Source organism: Columba livia, chromosome 17 (assembly GCF_036013475.1).
Source record: "Columba livia isolate bColLiv1 breed racing homer chromosome 17, bColLiv1.pat.W.v2, whole genome shotgun sequence".
NCBI classification, from domain to species: Eukaryota; Metazoa; Chordata; class Aves; order Columbiformes; family Columbidae; genus Columba; species Columba livia.
In genome coordinates this window covers 2,510,647-2,529,389 of record NC_088618.1, presented here as the reverse complement: position 1 = coordinate 2,529,389, position 18,743 = coordinate 2,510,647, and the positions used below count along the sequence as shown (strand labels likewise).

At 42.2% G+C, this 18,743-nt stretch overlaps 1 protein-coding gene across 5 annotated transcripts in view; it reads left to right on the top strand.

Moving 5' to 3' along the window:
- The window catches only part of LOC102091596 (transmembrane protein 132C), a 167,558-nt gene that overhangs the window by 144,848 nt on the left and 3,967 nt on the right, over positions 1 to 18,743 (top strand). For all 5 annotated transcript variants that reach the window (XM_021286273.2, XM_065032800.1, XM_065032798.1 and 2 more), the window contains 4 exons: positions 603 to 746; positions 10,307 to 10,512; positions 10,924 to 11,197; positions 12,194 to 12,385. In XM_021286273.2, coding sequence (XP_021141948.1) covers positions 603 to 746; positions 10,307 to 10,512; positions 10,924 to 11,197; positions 12,194 to 12,385 — 816 coding nt within the window. The remainder of the gene's footprint in view (positions 1 to 602; positions 747 to 10,306; positions 10,513 to 10,923; positions 11,198 to 12,193; positions 12,386 to 18,743) is intronic.

Genomic DNA, 18,743 nt, shown 5'->3' with positions numbered 1-18,743 from the left:
TATATGCCATGACCCAAGTTCAAACTTTAGATTTCCTTGTTATTTTGCCTGCAGTTAATAGCACCACTAACTCCTTCTGGATTCCTTACATTGCTTCATTGGCCATATCAAAAGAAATTAAACACTCTTGAAACCATTCCAGATAGCAAGTTCACAGAGAGGCCCTGTCTTTGCAGTGTTCTTTGAATCTAAGCCCATTATTTTTACTCTCGAGGCTCTTACATCCTGTCCCAAACATTGCCAATCAAATCCAGTTTAGTAAAAACTCTGAGCTCATGTTTTGGAAGGTATATATTGGGAAAAGCCCCACACTTAAAGTTAGGTCCTACCTGTGATGTGTGCCTGCCCAGACTGAATTGTGCTGCAGTCATTTTGCTCACTATTTAACAGTCTGCAATGCAGCTGTGTTTATTTAGCAGGTAAAATATAACTGGGGCTTTACTGCATTTTACTAAGTTGCAGCTATTTGAAGATGAGGTCAGACCGTTCACCGCTGAGAACTGATGCGTCTTTCTTGAGTATAACTCCAGTTGAAGAGCTGGAGCCTTTTGGAAATCTCCTGAGCTGTCTCCGAGCAGCCCTGTGCTTTGTTTTGTGTACAGGACACGGAAATTCTGAACACAGCGATTCTCACAGGGAAAACAGTGGCAGTGCCCATCAAAGTGGTGTCCATAGAGGAGAGCAGCGCTGTGACAGACATCTCGGAGTCGGTTGAGTGCAAATCCTCTGATGAAGACGTCATTAAAGTAAGTTCTCGCCATGTATTGGCTTCTAAAATTTCATGTCTTTTTACACACAAAAGGATAATAGCCTGGGAACAACCACTAAATCAACTCCTACAAATTAATGGTGCTGCTGTTTCAGAAGAATAAGGAGGGGAATTTTTAGGAAAAGAGAGGGTAAGGGGCAACAGTACAGCCAACACACCAGGTTTAAGTAGAATTTCAGTGTTTTTATGCATGTCCTGATTTTATAATGACTTTGTAATGTCACCTCAGTCCTCTGTGCACAGAGTTCCTTCCCTGCAAAGCCAGCTCTGCTGTTAGCACTGCCTCTCCAGATGTTTCTCATCACCTTTCCAGCTGTGATTATCACCTCCACAGCTGCATCAGTGGAATGGATGGCAAGAATGTTCCCCAGCAACTGCAATGCAATGTCATCCTGCTCGACTTCACATGCTGCTGAGAGCTGTTTTGAATTAACAACCAGCTTCTGCACAGCAGTGCCTAGAAAGCATTCACAGGACCAGTCCATCAATTTAACACTAGCAGCTTAATGTCACACAGCAACAAACACCAGTGAGGTTGTATTATCTTAAGGCGACACAGCTATTTCTGCTGTGAATATGTAGTTAAAGCCCTGAAGGAAATTCACAGTTGTGCTCTGCATGGATCCCCTTGCACTTCCCACACAAGGACTTTCATGGTGCGTGGTCTTTGAACAGGGGGGATTTTACCCTGGGTCTGTAAGCATTTTCATATAGGGAATTTATTACATTATGCGATGTTACAGCATATAGCACAGTGGGATTTGTGATGATACTCTTTAGGTGTCTTTAATATGCTATCAGCTCTCTTGGATGTATAGCATACAAATAGTAATGCCGCAGCGTTATACATTACAGGCACTTCAGTTTGTAGGTTCATGGAAAGCAATAAAACTCCTGTGAACTTGCAGAATCCAACAGTTTGCTGCACTATTGCTGAATTTATGTAGAAATTATACCAGTAACTGAGTAGGTGGGAAAAATAGTCATACTTTAAACTAATGAAACAATTACAGAAGACTTGTACAGAAAGTTTTCTGCTGTCAGTGGATCCTCCAGAGCCAAACAAATCTCTCCAGTTTGCTGGAGCTTGAAGTGCTCCCATATATCAGATGCTTTGCAGCGTTTTTAATCTCAAAGAATTCCTGTTAACCTTTTTCCTAAGGTAGCCACCTAGCTACAAATCAAAGTGGAAGCTGGAATTTAGTTTAGGAATCATCCTGATTATAACCTTGTTGGAAACCACATTCCCGAGTAAGAAAACATACAGAATAGCATACAGAACAGGACTGCTGTGATCATCTAGATTAGTCATCTTGCTAAAACAGCTTACAAAATCTCACCAAATAATTACAGCCCTATGGGCATTTCTTCTTTCCAACAGCAAAAATGGCAAGTGTTAAGTTCTTCCATTCAGAGGAAGACTCGGGTCAGGCAAAAAAATACATATCTGATGGGCATTTGTTACATATCACCAGATGATGCACAGAAAATGACAGCACAGTGACTTCCCAAATAAAAATCCCTCTGCAAATATGACTTCTGGGTTTTATAGGTTTGGAGCATATCGAGCAAAAGAAATGATGTTCCCAAATCTTACAAAAAAGAGAGTGTTCTTACAGAAATTGCAGTACAGGCTGGACTACTGCAGTTCTCCAACAATTTGTTTGGAAAGGAGATTTTCTGGAAGCACCGTGTCCTTTGATTAGCACTTGGGACCCTGCTGTGTTCTTCTTTTCTACAGAAATAATATATCTCCACTGAAAGGGATTCTTAAAATGGAGCCTGTTTGAACTATTGAAACATGTTTAAGTTGCTTCTAGAAGCGTCCCTGTCAAGCCACTCTGAAGTTGAAGTGAAACAAATAACTTGAGGCTAACACACATTGGTTATTGGAATCGTCTGGAAAAATTTGTCAGGTGTAATTTCTTTCTCTTCAGAAATGCTTTGAAATTGCTCAGATGAACAGAGAAACTATCTTCTGTATATTTAGAAATGTATGCAGAATCTCTACAGCAATGCATCTGTGACCTGAGTGCTAACTGCTCTGGAACATACAGCTCGTTAGAAAATAGAATTCAGTGAAATGCTTTGAACAGAAAGGTTTTATCATCTCATCATAAAGGAAGAAGGGCTTGGGGTTTTTGTTTGTTTGTTGTTTCTTTTGTTTTTACATCTAGAATGTTCCATTTTCCAGGAACGCAGGTGTTGCTGTTGTCACTGGGAGCAGAAACAGGAATCTGACTTTTAAGAAGTCCCTTAGTGGTTGATAATGAACCGTGGGCTCTTGGTTTCATTGGAACTAATGAGTAGAGGGTGACATTAACCACAGGTAAAGGCCACTGCAAAGATATTAGGCATTTCTGTTATGAGCTAAAATCCAGACAGAGCGTCAAATCTGGCTGGGGGGTTTTAGGTTGAGTGAAATGTTTATGAAATGAAATTAATTCTTACTAAATAGACACAAACGTTGAAATGTCTGCTGTTCATTTGTGAATCTGTTCAGTTGAAAGGCCAGTCTAGGTGCTGTGTAACACAACATGCAGGAACGTCTCCATTTGCCAGTAAGGAAGCCGACAGATGGACATATTAATAAGAGATACATAAATGTCTTCTAATTGCCCTCCTCCATTCTTCTCATAGTCCTGTGATTTACTGGGGTCAATCTGCATACAGAAGGACTTCAGAGGAGCCTTAGAAAAATGAAGCTTTACCACGCTTGTCTGTCAGATGAAAACATGGCATATAGGGCAGCAATACGTGGAGCTTTCACGGCAGATGTTATATGGTTCAAGTCCACCACTCCAGAAAGTGCTTCAAAATCGTCTTCCAAGCTGCAAGATCAAGACCAGGACAGTAAATGGGAGAAATAACATTAGTCTTGTGACAGCTACAGGTGTGATGGGATGTTAAGCAGTTTTCTCCAGACCTTTTTGCCTAATACAGTCAGAAGAAATGATGGTTCTTTTCTCCTTTCCTTTTCTGCCAATAGCTGTAATTTACACATTCTGAATTTCTATATTGTAGATATATATGAAGTTAGAAAATGGCCTGCATTGTGATGTTCTCAAATGCGCAACTCTTGTTCAAAATGTGTAGCTGGAATTCAAAGTCCCTGCATTCACCCTGTGATCCTGCTTTGCCAAGCAGGATATTTGGGGCCATGCTGCATATATAGTCTGGCATCTCCCTAGTGAGTAGGAGCCGAACTCTCTGTTCGGACCCATTTTCAGAAATTACTTGACTCGAAAGTGCACAAAACAAGACAGATTTTGTTTTACGTGGTAATGCTGCTGCAGAGAGCTCCTGTGGCTCAGCACAGCTACAGTTCAGCTTCAAAAGCTGGTCATTTGGGAGCAAATAGATGCCCTCCAGTCTCAGCTGGCATTTTGTGCCCCTTTTATTCTCTCAGTTCTGTCACAGTGAATGATATTTAGTTAGTTAAATGTACTGCTTCTGCTCTGCAATGCTGCCAGCAAAATCTTTGTAATGAGATTAGATAATGTACAGCCTTTTCCCTAAGAAATGCTCTCTAGCTTTGGGGGGTTTCTACTTGATTTTGCTAATCTGGCTGCTGATACTAAAAACACAGACCCTTCTCAACAGGGATAGTCCAAATTGCTTTTAAACTATGGCCCTACTTTTACAAAGTTCTCCTCTTTTGCGGCTCCCGGGGCTCGATCCCTGTGTCATTAGTGCGGGTTGCTGGGAACTTTGCCTGAGGACCGATCGCCAGGATTGAAACCACGTTGGGAATGCGGCAGCTGTTTATAACACAAAGCAGCACCAGCACACAAGTTGAGAACTGTTTTAACAGAGACAGCAGGCAAAGAGGCTTAAATCAGTTATTACAGTGTAATACCTGCCCTGCTCCCTCATCATGGTTTCCAGAATGTGTGTAATAATTCCTGAACCATTTCAAGAAACAAATTCCATCCTTTTCTTTTGGTGGGTCACAGGTGAAACCATTTTCATGGTTTTCTTGCACATAATGTGAAAAGTCAAGCTTTTCATTTATTAAGATGGCAGTCTTATCAGTGTTAAGTCTGCATTCCTGCATTTCCCTGGGTGTTCACCCTCCGATGGGAGCGTTTGGCTGCACGTTCCGAGTCGCTGAGCTCAGCTCCGGTTGTAGGTGATGGGACCGAGGGCTGGCGCTGGCAATAGAGTCACACTAGCAATTAGAAACTCCTTTAATGGACGCTTCCATTTTAAAGGCTGCTCTCACAGTGTCACAAAGCTGTAAATATAATTCCAGAGATTATGGAAGAGCTCAAGTCTGAAGCTTTATCTCTTTTCAGACTTAAACAGTTTAACATGAAAAAATTAATCGTATGGGCCTTGAGACAGGTTCCATTTTCCAGTAGTAGGTTGTTGATTATTCAGGATTATGCAGCCAGGCATTGAAATCCTTCTTATGGAGCAGTTGCCATTACCTAATGTTCATGTAGCGCAGGATTTCCTTTATGTATAAAACCATAGTGTTTAATTGGAATCAAGGCTAGAGAGCTATACAGAGTCTCTCAAAACCTCTAGAATTTAATAAAGGATAATTGCCTTTCTACAGAGTGTGTTATTAAAACAAATCTTAGTAGAAATTCTATACCAAGGACATGAATATTACAAAATTCTAAAGGATTGTCCAAAAAGCTTGTGGAATGATTATTACCGTCTAATATTTTCTGTATATTATGTAAGTGTCAGTATTTTCCGTGGATAAGTCATTCTGGTGCTCTGTGCTCCTTAATGGAGTGAATCACTTTGTTCACAAAGCTTGACCTCCATGAGCTTCAATTGCCCTTCTGGTATGTGATACTGAGCTGAAATACGAGGAGCGTCGCATATTTGAAAAGTGCTGAACATCACTATACTTTACTAATTATCCTGTGATTTTTTTTCATTGAAATTGAAATTCCTTTAAGAGATACTAGAAAAATCATTTTTCTCGTGGAAGTGCTTTCATAAATATTTAAACATTTATGTAACCTTTGAATATTTTAACAACATTTACATTAGTATAACAGAAATGGGCAAATGGGTTTACACACTGAAATACAAGATTCTGAACCTGGGGAATACAAGCAGGACATCTACCATTATCATCTCATTTCTGTTCAGCCTTAAGGTTCTGAGCCTTTTTAAACCTCAGGGTGTTTAAATTAGGGAAAGCCACACAGATATCTACCTAAAAAATGGACAAATGCCTCAAAAAAACGCAGTGTTCATAAACCTCACAGGATTGCCATGTTAAAAGCTTCTCTTTTTGTCCTTCAGAACTGTCCTCCAGAGACCTGCTGGTATGGGCTGATGTCTCCAGAGGTGACAAATCAGTAGGACAATAAGCAAGCTTAGACTGGGCTCACAGAGTCAGCACCACTCATTCAGTTTTAGGTCTTAGAGTTGTACTTTTCCCTCCTGTGTACAACAGATGTGAAACCAAAGAGTGCTTTGAGTTCACCATCTTTTGAAAGACAGTGTTAGCGTATAGTTGACATGAAATCTCATTTGTAAACTATCTTCCTCTGTCAGTAATTGAGTGAAGATTTTGCAGCAATCTCTACTGGAATTTAACCCAGCAAAACAGGGATATTCTCACAGAAGTGTCAACAGCCGCTCAATGGCTGCAGAGGCCAAGGTTGGACATTGTCACATCCTTCATGGTGACTCCAGGCAGCTCATGCTCCCTTCTTGCAGCTCTGCAATACAGAGCTCATTGTGGGATCGAGACCTTAATCTGAAAGGAGTGAGGAAAGGAAGACACAGAGGTTTCACGTTCAACTGGTAACAGGGCTGGGAATCTCCTTAATATTCACTGCAGCTAAGCTGTTCATTACCAGATACATTCACTCCCCAGATCACAAAGTCACATCGTGCCATAGGTGATGATTCAGGGGTGACTCTCTCTTGATTTCCAGGTAGTAGCTTTTTCCCCGTCAAGTCAATAAAATGTGATTTGTTGCAGAGAGAGTCTATCCAAGTCACTTGGAGAGGCAGTGGCCTTTGTTACAAAAGGACACAAAAATATAATGCCAGTAAAAAGAAAGACAAAGAAAAAGCTCTAGGGAATTCTGCTTAGCCCTGCCTTTTGCTGTCCAGCATCTTCACTTAATTTTAATCTGGAGAGAGAAGTTAGAGTAATAGAAAAAAGAAAGGGGGGGAAAGTAGCTGAATGCAGCTTAATGAGTCAAACTACTGAAATAGCATCAGAAAGCTCTTTAAAATGCAAAACTTCTTGCTGATCTGCTACACAGAATGGGAAAAAACCAATCACTTAAAGGTGGTGGCTAAGCAGGCTTTCCCTTCATCATCTCTCACTTCTGATACCAAAGATAAAAGCACTTTCAGAGGGAAAATGCTTTTGTAGTAAAAGCAGAAATACTAGAGGAGATGAGAGACAGGTCACTGTTGACAGTCTACAGCCTCTACTAGAAAATTCCGTAGACGCCGGTGGGCAGGAGCTTCCAGAAGCATCCAAACCCCGTGGGGAAATGAGGATTTCTGGAACCTCTGCCCGAGTCTCTGCTGCAGGAAATCAGGGAAAAGGAACCTCCCTAACACCAGTTCTGCTTTGGAGAACTCCACGAACAAGTTGACCGTGATGTTATTTCCATCTGAGTTAATCTGAGCTAAGGGACTCTGTCATGCCACATAACCCCTGCCTGTTTCTTCTTTAGGGGGCGTGGGCGTCTGCTTAACAAATCAGACCTTACACAAACTTGCTGATGTTGTGAATTGCAGCAGAATCGGTACATCTGGATTTGTTCTGAGGCTGGGAAATCCTTTTTATTTTTTTAAGTGACACTGTGTGAGAGAAGGACAAAGCAAGCGAACCCACTTGCTGTCATTCTGCTCAGCCTGCTATAGTGAAGCTTACCTGAGATGTGTGGCTTACAGCAGCTGCAGACTATGGAATGGCTCTAGCTGAATATTTCTTGAGAAGGTGTATCCTTAATCCTGTACGGCTGGAGAACACACACGCATTATCAATCAGACACTGAGATACCGTTCCCTTCTCCCTTTCGTCCCCTGTATAGCACTAGTTGGGAACTCTATTGCCTTTCTTTGTCAGAAGCGATCAGTGTTGCTTCAAGAATGGATACCTGAAAACACAATAGTTAAAATGCATACAATAATGTAATACAGTATAAGCTTTTCTCCTCCTGTACTCGGTGTGTGCTACCTCTTTATCAGAAATTCAGGAACAGAAGAAAGAGCGTGTGTAAGGACATTAGCAATGCTTGTACGTGGTGAAAAGAGTAATGTTTTTCTCAATGCAACTCATAAAGAGCTGCCACTATTGCTGATGCACGTCCAGTAATAAATATCCTGTAGCAATTTAAAGGCTCCGTGGTAGCTACAGCAGCTACCTCCTTAGGATGCTGTATATATTTGTTTAGCCATTTGTTTGTTGCATACCCATGAAGGCATATAGCAGCTCTGCAAATACAGATGGAGATTGGATCTCAGCCCAGAAACATTTAGGAATTGCAGTTTTGCTACTATTGTTACCGTGTTTTTTTCCTGACAGTCGCATTTGTTTTGTTACTGACAGCACTGGGCTTTAGATATTATTCAATCCTACATCTAGACCAGACCTGGTCAGTCTGAAGCTGAGTATGTTATCAGAAATTTTTACCGTCATGTGCTTGTGTTTTACTATGTGCATAAATAAGTATCTTGTACAACTAGCTCAGAACGTTCCTTCATTTGTTTTTGAGATCAACTCCGTAGAAATGAATAGGATGGAACCAGTTTCTGGATGGCAATGGCTGCTGCTCCAAGCAGAATTAAATTAGGTCTTATTGACATGCCTCCCAAAAGCTTCTGCTCAAAGGAAGATAGGGCTAAAGAAAGAACAGCCTCTGAAGCTGCTTCATCAGATGTTGCAGACACGGGGTCTTCTCTCTGGGCACACTCACTGCTTCCCATTTGGATGGAGCAGTTGTTCTGTGCCCCACATCTCTGTGCCCCAGGTCTCTGACCATTGCTGACCAAGGCTCCCTGGCTTGTGTTGTTTACACCCCTTTGTGGATTGCTGTTCAAGTTAATACATGTAAAAGTAGGGCATACCATTCATGGTGGTAAGGTGAAATCTCTGCCACCTTCAGCCTTTTAAACCTGGCTTAGATGGTCTGAGGCAGAAACCTAAACAGACACATGGCTCTGGTGTTGTAGTATGTGGTACCGTTTTCAGTCAACAGAGCCCAGTTACTGCATAACCCTCTTAGGGAATGAGTCATAGAAATGCTTGTATTATGTTCTCTGAAGTTTCCTTTTGCAATCCCACCATCAGATATTTTGCCAGAATGTGAGCAGTGCCTAAACCTGACAGAGGATGCAGCGGGATGTGTACGTCAAACTGGGAACAATTTAGCTCCTGTGTCTGTGGTCACAGAGAACATCCATCTGTTTGATTAGCCTGGGGACACGAGCATTTCCAGCTGATAATCCTCATTTGAATAAAATGGTATTGGGAATGGGAGTGGGGATAGAAGGGAGCAGATGATAATATAAATAGATGTTCAGGTAGGGAGACACATTGCCGCCACTAACGATGCTCATTATGGGTGATGAAATAGAATTCTGATGGGATGGAGCAAGAGTAGGAATTGAAGAGATCTGCTGGGTTTACTGTTAATTTCTGCAGACATACCAGCTCATTTAGTAATGTAACAGCTCCTGTTGCTAGCCACTTAATGTATGATTAATGTGCCACAGGATTTCCCCAGACATTTATGACACCTTTAGGAATAGATATGACAATGACTTTATCACGTGCAGTCACTTCATACTATCTGCATCCCTCTTAATGATTTATATGTTCAGGAGTGATTTTATCACTACTACTCAGTAATGTAATAAATGAGAAAACTCAATGGTCTGTAAATTACAACATTGATTAAAGAAGTGATTACTGATATAACTCTTACATGACTATGATAATGCTTGCTTATATTTCAGGACAGCATTTACATGTTAATGAAAAATCTACTGCAGTGTTTAAAAATACTTTACAGCTTTAATCAAAATGTAAACATTTATAAACAGATAATGTTTATTGTGGAGGAAATAAGGAGACTTCTGTTACTGTTTGGTGGATGAAATGCACTCCGGAGCCAGCCTGGTCTTGAAGACCGAAAGCAGCGTCACTCAGCAGGGCAAGGCTTAGATTTGCTACTTGATTCCACTGGGACCTGTTTGGGTTCATTGGGTTCCTCTTGACCAAGCTGTGAAGGAGCCTCGCTCGTTATGAATTCCACAGCGCTGTGATCTGCAAGTGGCATAACAAACCAAAAATCAGCCTCCAGCTTCATAAATACTATCCAGTTTTAGGCATCTCCAGCATAATTATGCCTCCTGAGCCAATGAAGGATTTTTGTGTTCAGCTGCTCCCTTTATAAAAGGCTAACATTAACATGCATAGAGAAAAGGGAGCCTTTTTTGTTTGTTTTTGTTTTTGAAATGCCAGGGTTGCACTTTGAGCTTGTTTTGTCACAGTGATTACTTTTTCTTCTCTTTTTCTCTCTTCCCCCCGCTTAGGTGTCTGACAGATGTGACTATGTTTTTGTCAATGGCAAGGAAATGAAAGGCAAGGTGAACGCGCTTGTGAACTTCACGTATCAGTACCTGAGCGCTCCTCTGCAAATCACAGTCTGGGTTCCCCGCCTGCCCCTTCAGATCGACATTTCGGACACAGAACTGAGCCAAATAAAAGGCTGGCGTGTCCCCATTGTCTCCAACAAAAGGTGGGTTTGAGTTGCTAAATTTCTTGGGTGTTTCTGTAAAATGAATGCAGTTGATTTTAACTCTCAGCAAGAACAGCTGCAGCAGCTGTACCCAAAACGCAGCATCTTTCCCTGAGGAACAGCAGGACTGGAATGCCCAGCTTTGTGTGTGTGTGGGTGTCTATCCTAGGCAACAGAGTACGGTGTGGTGCTCTGTGAGGTCCACTTGCAGAGTAGCTGTTCAGACGTGTCAGATGCAGAAGCGCCACAGTCCGTTCATCATGCTGGGCAGCCATGAATCAGCAACGGTCCCAACACAACAAGCGGGAGGGCTGCTTTTTGAGGGGGTTACTCTCCATTAGCACTCCAATGTTAATCTTCACTAATATTCTTGAAAACATTTCTTTGTGCTTCATTTTCTTAATGGAAAAGACCCACCAGAGACAGCGATGATGAGGATGAAGATGAGCGGAGAGGAAGAGGGTGCACCCTGCAGTACCAGCACGCCATGGTGCGAGTCCTCACGCAGTTTGTAGCTGAGGATTCCAGCCCTTGGGGCCAGCTGAGCTACCTGCTGGGCTCAGACTGGCAGTTTGACATTACAGACCTGGTGATGGATTTTATGAAACTGGAGGATCCTCACGTTGCCAAGCTCCAGGAAGGCAGGATTTTGATCGGGCGAGAAGTAGGAATGACAACGATGCAGGTACAGTGCTTGGGAATCCCACATTCTGCCATTCCCATAGAGAACCGGTCTGTGGGCATAAATCCAGAACAGCGCTCTGCTAACTTGAAACAGGATAATTTCCCATTACATTCCTGTGAGCCTCTAGAGGGTGACACGCAGCATTAACCCAGTGACAGGGATCTTCAGGAGAGGCAGCACTTCCAGGCCCAGTGAGGAGCCAGAGCTCTTGCCCCCATGGATTCGGTTTGCCACAAGTCAGCTCATGGTCACTATTTTGACTTTTGGAGACACAGATCTTTGGATTGTGCCAAGTTTCTTTTGACTTATTTAAACATTAATTAAGGAAAAAAAATGTACAACCTGGCTAATAACCCTGAAAGGCACAAGTGGCCAACACCACATTCCAGTTCTGCCGCAGCTGAATCCTGACTAAACCAGTGCACAGAGTGGATATAGCTAACCTAGGCTGTACATACGAGATGAGGAAGGTAGAGGAGAAAGTATGAATAAGAACTTGATATCCCTAGTTCACTGAAGATAGCGGTATAGCCTTTAGTTGCATTAAAGGGAAGGATATCTTGCTACCTTGATGTTCCATCAGAAACAGAAAAGAAAGAGAAATCAGAATTTCGAATCAGAGAAGGGAAGGACAAATGCTAGATGTTACTAAGCTCTCTCTCAAATAGTTGGAAAGTAGGTCTGATAAGCTCTTCCATACTGGAACACAGAACAACAGGGGAAGAAAGGTTTGGATCAGCTCTTCTAGTGAAATAATGTAAATAACACAACTGAGGTAGTAGAGCTGTCAGTATTGGATGCAATGTGCTCAGCCATAACCTCTCTACTGAATGTTTTTCCTGCCCTGCTAATGAAATCAGACTGCCTTTTCAGTGTGCTCTGCCATTTCATTTCTATGCATAAAGCTTTGGGGACAAGAAAGGATGATGACCTTAAGAAAGGTTATTTTAATTGATCAGCCTTTTCCTAAGTTGATTTTTCTGTGTTTCTCCAAAGGTTTTGTCTCCTCTGTCTGACTCCATCCTGGCAGAGAAGACAGTGACTGTGCTGGATGACAAAGTGACCATAACAGACCTGGGGGTCCAGCTGGTGGCTGGGCTGTCACTTGTCCTGCAGCCAAGCGCAGCAACTAGTCGGGCTATCGTGGCCACAACCGTTGCCCAGGAGCTGCTTCATACTCCTAAGCAGGTAGTGTACACTCTGTATTTACTGTTGTTGCCTTTTGGGATGGGACAGTGCTTTATCAACGTGAGGTACAGATGATAATTCATAACAAGTTTAGAAAGTAGGCTTCAAAGTACGGGTGTAGTACCTGTCCATGCCAGTTGCTTTGGTCTAGAGGTGGTACTCTGGAATCTGCTTCTCATTCCTTACCTTCAAATATGGACTTAATCTGCAGTAAAAGTTCTGACTACACTGAAGTTCATCTGATTTATATTTTTACTACCCTTTATTTAAACAATGCAACATCTGTTATGTTCACAACACAGGCAGTCTTTGTACAGTGATCCTTGTTTGCCATGCCAGAAACCACAGAGCTTGGTGTGTCACAACACTTTAATATTTTGAAGAGCTATAAAATAGAAAAGAAGATTGGAGAATAGCAGCAGATCGAGACAAACAGTTGCTCTGGAACAGACTAAAATCCAGGGTCAGTAGCAGTGGAACACACTGTATGTTCATTGTTCTTTCAGTCAGTTGATTTGAAGAGGGAAACTGGGGACCATGCAATTAACTCTGTCCACTGCTACTCCTCTCACAGAAACTGTATTTCATCTCGCACAGATAGGGAGAGATCTCAAGTTTTATGGCCCATTTTCGTCATTATTGCTACCTAATTTTCTGGAACATAAAAATAATTTAGATTGTTTTATAACTTAGTGACAGGAAAATGTCCAACCTAGAAGGACATGCTGCCCATCTGTTCCATTTACTGCATCCTGTAAACATAAGAATCTTATGTCATTAACCCATTTATAGCCTTCTCCAGGGCTTAGAAGCCGTGTCTGACATATTGCCTTCAGACAAAGACGGTAAAAGCAAAGCTAAAGCATGCCTAACCCAATTCTGTTATGTAGGACAGAGCACCATTTGTCCTACAGCATCATTGGAAAAATCATGGCTTTGATTGCAGATAAAAGAGCTTGTGAATCTGGAAAGGTTGCACAGATACATTGTCAACTTGTCAGATTTATAGGTGATCTGTCCTGAGTATGCAAAGATATTTATCAACATCAGGTTATGGCATATTATGGCAGGGCATTTCAGTAGCGCACAGCAGGACATCTATTGTATTGTGGCATGGCAATATGATATGGTGTCACTACAGGTGGCAAGTTATGAAATAATACAAAGGAGTGGAAATGTGTAAACGTGGTTTGTTTTGAAATGTTTTGTTGAAGCTGATGTTCTTTTGTAAAAGAATTTGTGTTGCCTCAGAGCGGCACGTTTCTGGTACAGCAGTGGCTGGGCACGCGAGGCTCTGGCTCTGAGCAGAGCCTTCTGCTGCTGGGATGCTGCTGTCCCTCTGGTCCCTTCCTGCAGACAGCACTAGTGCATCATGCTCACTGAAGATACCAACTGGAAAACAAGAAACAAGACAACATCAAGCACCTTTTTCTTAGCAAAAGAAGTTTAAAATCTAGTGTTTCTTCCCCAGACTCCACCTGGGAAAAACAGCAGCAGGACCTAGACTCTGTTAGAAGGCAGTGGAGAACCTTCTCTGCACTCGGATCTGGAACACCCTAGGAAGTCTAGTTGCTTAGGAGCAATCCCCAGCTAGTCAGTTTTTCCCACTCCTGTGCACAGTGTCTTGTGTCCCAGTTTCCTGCAAACACAGAGCAGCGTGTTCTTGTGAGTCCCATGGAGTCTCTCTCTCCTCCCAGCAGCTCTAGCCTGGAGCCTGCCCATCCCCGTCGCTTCTGCTTGTCTTCCCACCACCTCCTCTTCACCAGGAGAAGTGTCCTGCCCACTTCCCGACGGCTTTGCTGGGAGCATCACCCCTTGCTTTGGGGAATTTGGGGAGGTCAGTTCCTGCTCAGGCACCGTGAGGGTTTGTGGTCCTGGTCAGTGTGGATCCTGAGCACGGTCCTGAATCACCGGGACGCTTGGGCAGCATCCCAGAGGCCTAAGCTAATTCCACATACTGGGAAACTCACTTTATACCATCCTATAAACCAGTCGTTTGTTCTCTGCTATTACAGATCTTTCAATATCATAGGAATGAATTCAGTAGTTTTGCTATGACTTTATTTCAATGAATATAATGACTAAATTAGTTCCTTGATTATAATAACTGCACCATGTCTGCGTAAGTAGCACAAAGTAGCCAAAACACGAGCCCTGAAAAGTTGGCAGTTTCTCCAAATACTTAGCAATCTAAAGAAGATAAGCTTTTTTTTTTTGATACCTTAAGTTAAATGTCTTTGGCTATAGTTGGGCAACTAATTACCTGAGGTGACCTTGAGGCATGCCGAGCCCATACTTCCTTTTTGTAAAAATCAATGAGGAGCTCACTGGCACTGCGAAGCGGATGAATGATTCAGGTGCCTAAAAATAAATGCAGATTGCCCAATTTTTAAATATCAAAGTCGGAAGATCTTCTGAAAGATTGCAAACCGTAGCTGTGAGCAGTCTATTTGTAGTGGCCATCTGCTCAGGTAGGAAAGCTGTTCCACTTGGCTTGCTGATGGCTGTTAAAATCAACACTGCCGTCTTCAAGGCGTCTCCAAAATGTGGATAAAAGAAAAACCTACAGTGTTTGAGTGTCTTCTGATCTGAGTGAGCTTCAAGGATTCTTAAATTTCAGCTGGCTCTGCAGGGAAACTCACAGTCATATCATAGCTGTTCATCGCTGTAGGGTATTGCATGTGGGCTAATGAACTGAAATTGGAGAGTTGGGGCAACAAGCTGGAGTTGCTTGCACGTCCCTGCCTGTTGGATTGACATGGCACTGGCCTGGTTTAGCTTATGTCCTTCATACAAACTAGTTCTGGGAGTTCACTGACATAACTGATATTAGGAGTATTTTTAAGGTGTGGATTCATTACCCCATTCTGGCAGTATAAATTACACTTAAATTGTGTTTATACCTTCTTTAAACTGACAGCACGATGTAGTGGCTCACAAGTATGACAAGGGAATTAAGCAGCATGGGAAAGGGAGAAAGTATGTATTGTTAGATAAGAATCTGGATTCTTCCCTTGCAAATACAAGCAAATTCCCACTGGAAAGGAGTGTCGCATGAGCAGATTGGACAGAAAGGAGAGAAAGAAATACTCAGTAGGGCAATGCATGGTTTGAATTAAGATCTGAGTCTTGGCTGCCTTTCATTCCACATCATAGTGATCAAGCCCAATTTTTACTACACAAGCCACAGGTTTAAAAATAAATGCATCTATAATACTTTGATATTTCATGTGATAAAATTGCTAGGGAAACCCATATCAGCATTCAGGTCCCCAGATAAAACAATCAGAGCTGGTCTAATAGAAGCTGCTGAGAACAGTATTCCCTTGCCTTTTTATGAGGGAGGGATGTATTTATTTTTTGCAGAGCCATCCATTTCTTCCCTTTGGTGTCCAGCCACACTCCAGGACTATCACAGCTGACCCCAGCAATTGAGGGTTTATTCACAAATACTTTTATTTGTGCTTTAGTGAATCAAGGCCATTAAAAGAGCTCTTTATTCTAGGCATGGAATAAAATCAAATATACTGATCAGTCCTCACATCTGTATTTCTAAGCAGCAGAACTCTCTAAAACGCAGCCAGTCCCGCACACTTTACTCCCCTGTGTTTTGCTTGAAGAATACAGGGTAGCATGCCCTGGTACCAAGCTGGCCCCAGTGTTTTGGGGAAGCTTTGAAGAACACTGTACAAACTCGCTGACTGTGATGCTGCAGATGAGCTCAGTGGAACATCCACAACATAAGCAGACATTCGAATGCTGGATGATGCTTTAGAGAGCAAAATAATCATCACTGTGGCAACTCGTGCAGCTCCCAGCGCAGTGGGACTCGGTCTCTGTATGATGGGCTGAGCTTCCCACCCAGCTCTGCTTTGTGCAGTCAGGTTGCCTTTTGGAGTGTGAACCTCCTTGTTTTATCTGGGTGGAACAGCCATAGCCAGCAAACAATAGTGTTTGTGGTGACTCATACGGCAGAATTTGGAGTGTTCCAGGTCAGGCAATACAGAGCTCCTTGGGGACTGTTGCTTTCTATTAGTGCTGTATTACTTCTGTACTCTGGTAATATCCCCTTTATTTTACCCACCTAAAGATAACAAATGGATAACAAGAGAGATAAAAGCACTCAGAAAAAAGCAAACTGCGAATTTATGCAGAAAGACTTATTAAGTGGCATCTTTGGACTGGAAAGCAGCAAACTCAGGGCCAGGAAAGGTGGTGGAACTGCAGCAGATCAAGAAGAGCTTGTCTAGTGTGTAGTGGTACCTGGAATGGAAGAGAACAGCAGAGGCACAAGGGGAAATATAGACAAAGCGTGTCCTGATAAAGAAAATTTTAATAAGCATAATATTTGATAATCAACACTGGTTGTGGGAAGTTGTTTCTTCATCGTTCGTTTGTTCTGAGCGTGCAGCTGAGTATGTGTGTGTGTCCATGCGTATGTGAAAGAGGAAAAGTGGAGGAAAGAAAGATTGGAGAGCCCAATAATCCCTCAGACTATTTGTTTATGCTTGATAATTAATGAACACAGGCATTTGTCACCTCAGTGCTGAGGGCATCAGACTAGGGGCAGCAACTTTGTAGGTAAGAAGGCTCCAATCCATCTTCATCAGCTGATGGTAATTGGAGAACCCTGTCAGAGACTCAGAGGGGATTTATTGATGCGGCACATCAGATTTGCAGAAACAGCTCTTTGAAGGACAGGGTACTAAATCATTTCTTTTTTCTTTCTTTTTTTTAGCTTTTCAGAATTTATAATAATGTGGAAAATTCTCTTCCTGTACCTGCCTTCAGCTTTCCTTTAACAATGTGAATGAAAGGAGATGATCTGGTGCCAAATAGAGTTTTTGGGCTCATACAATATACTTCGGCAGGATTTGAGATCCTGTCCCTCTTTCATTTGTTTTCTTTCCCTTTTAATTACTACTGTCCATAGTACAAGCATGACAATGTTGTGCTGTATTGTAAAAAAAATAGTAATAATAAATTGGTTCTTCATAAGAAATGAAGGTCTCTTGGAAACAGAAAACCTCAATGCTGGTTGAAAATAATGGCCAAGCTCTTGCAGAGCTCTGTTACCTATAGTAAATCATCTGTGTGCCTGGAAATTTTGGCTGACTGAGATGCCATTTTTCTCTATTTCTGCTTCATAAAAGCAGGAAGGCAGAATAGTGGAGAAATAGTGTAAAGAATACAAGTTGTTTTGAAGTTGCTTACCACTTTGTCCAATTCGAGCCATTTGGGCTAAATTTTTCCATGCTGGATACCTCTTAACCTGAAAGGTGCCTGAGGGCTGTTAAAGCAGAAAGGAGACAAGGTGAGAAAATCAAATAGGGATGTAAATATCTTGAAGAAGACAGGAAAGGAGAATATATGTTCCAGTCCAGTGTCCAGGCAGAGACCCCAGATCCCTCAGAGGTGCTATTTACCACCAAGAAAGCCTAATTGCATAGCAAGGGCCATAATCAGGTCTGGGGCTCTGTAACATGAGGTATGTTGTGTTTGGCTGTTAAGGAATGCAGAAAGGCTTTAGTAATGTCAATCTTTTTGTAGAGATGTGGAACCCTGGGAGTCCCCAGCGGAGCTGGGAGGAGGCACAGACCTCGTAATTTCCAACCTTAACTCTACAAGATTCTGTGCTTATTTTCTCATTTTGCTCTCTGAACGAGAGCACTGCGGGCAGACAATGTCAAGCCTGTTGCAATATAGGCTTGAAATGATGCTGGTGGTTTTGCTTTCCATAGGTTGATGAAAAGTCAGCGTATCTTGCACAGCTCCCCATGGTACGCAGGGCTGATCTGGTTTAGGCAGGAGGGCAACAGGGTATTGAATTGCCACAGGAGCTGCATCTTTATCTCTCTACACATATCCATTAAAAAATCCTTTACTTTCCCACGACTGGGTTTGCTCTACTGAAGTTTTCTATGATATAAAATTAAGCTGTGCCCTGCAGCTTTGTGTTTCTGTCTGCTCAGCCATTTCAGGGTTGTTTCTCTAATGAAGGATCGGCTGGTTTCATTTCCTTACGCAGTGCATTTGAATCACTGAGAACTTTGCCGTCTTTCCTGTTGTGCCACCGCATTTTTCTCCTGCCAGTCCCTCAAGCACTTGCTGATAGCATTTTGGAAGTCAAATATTTAGTATAGAGCAACCTTGTGCACAGCTAAATACCCCTTGCTGCTTTCATTGAAAAGCTTTACATTTAACTAGAAGGGTGGCAATTCCCTGTGTTTATAACCACAGCGTAACAAATTGTAGCCAATTGAAAACCATATTAGGCTGTAAATTTGCATTATGACTGGACGTTAACAGAGTGGCAATGTTTTTCCCTGATGGTGATTTTCAGCCCAGTTGTTCCGAT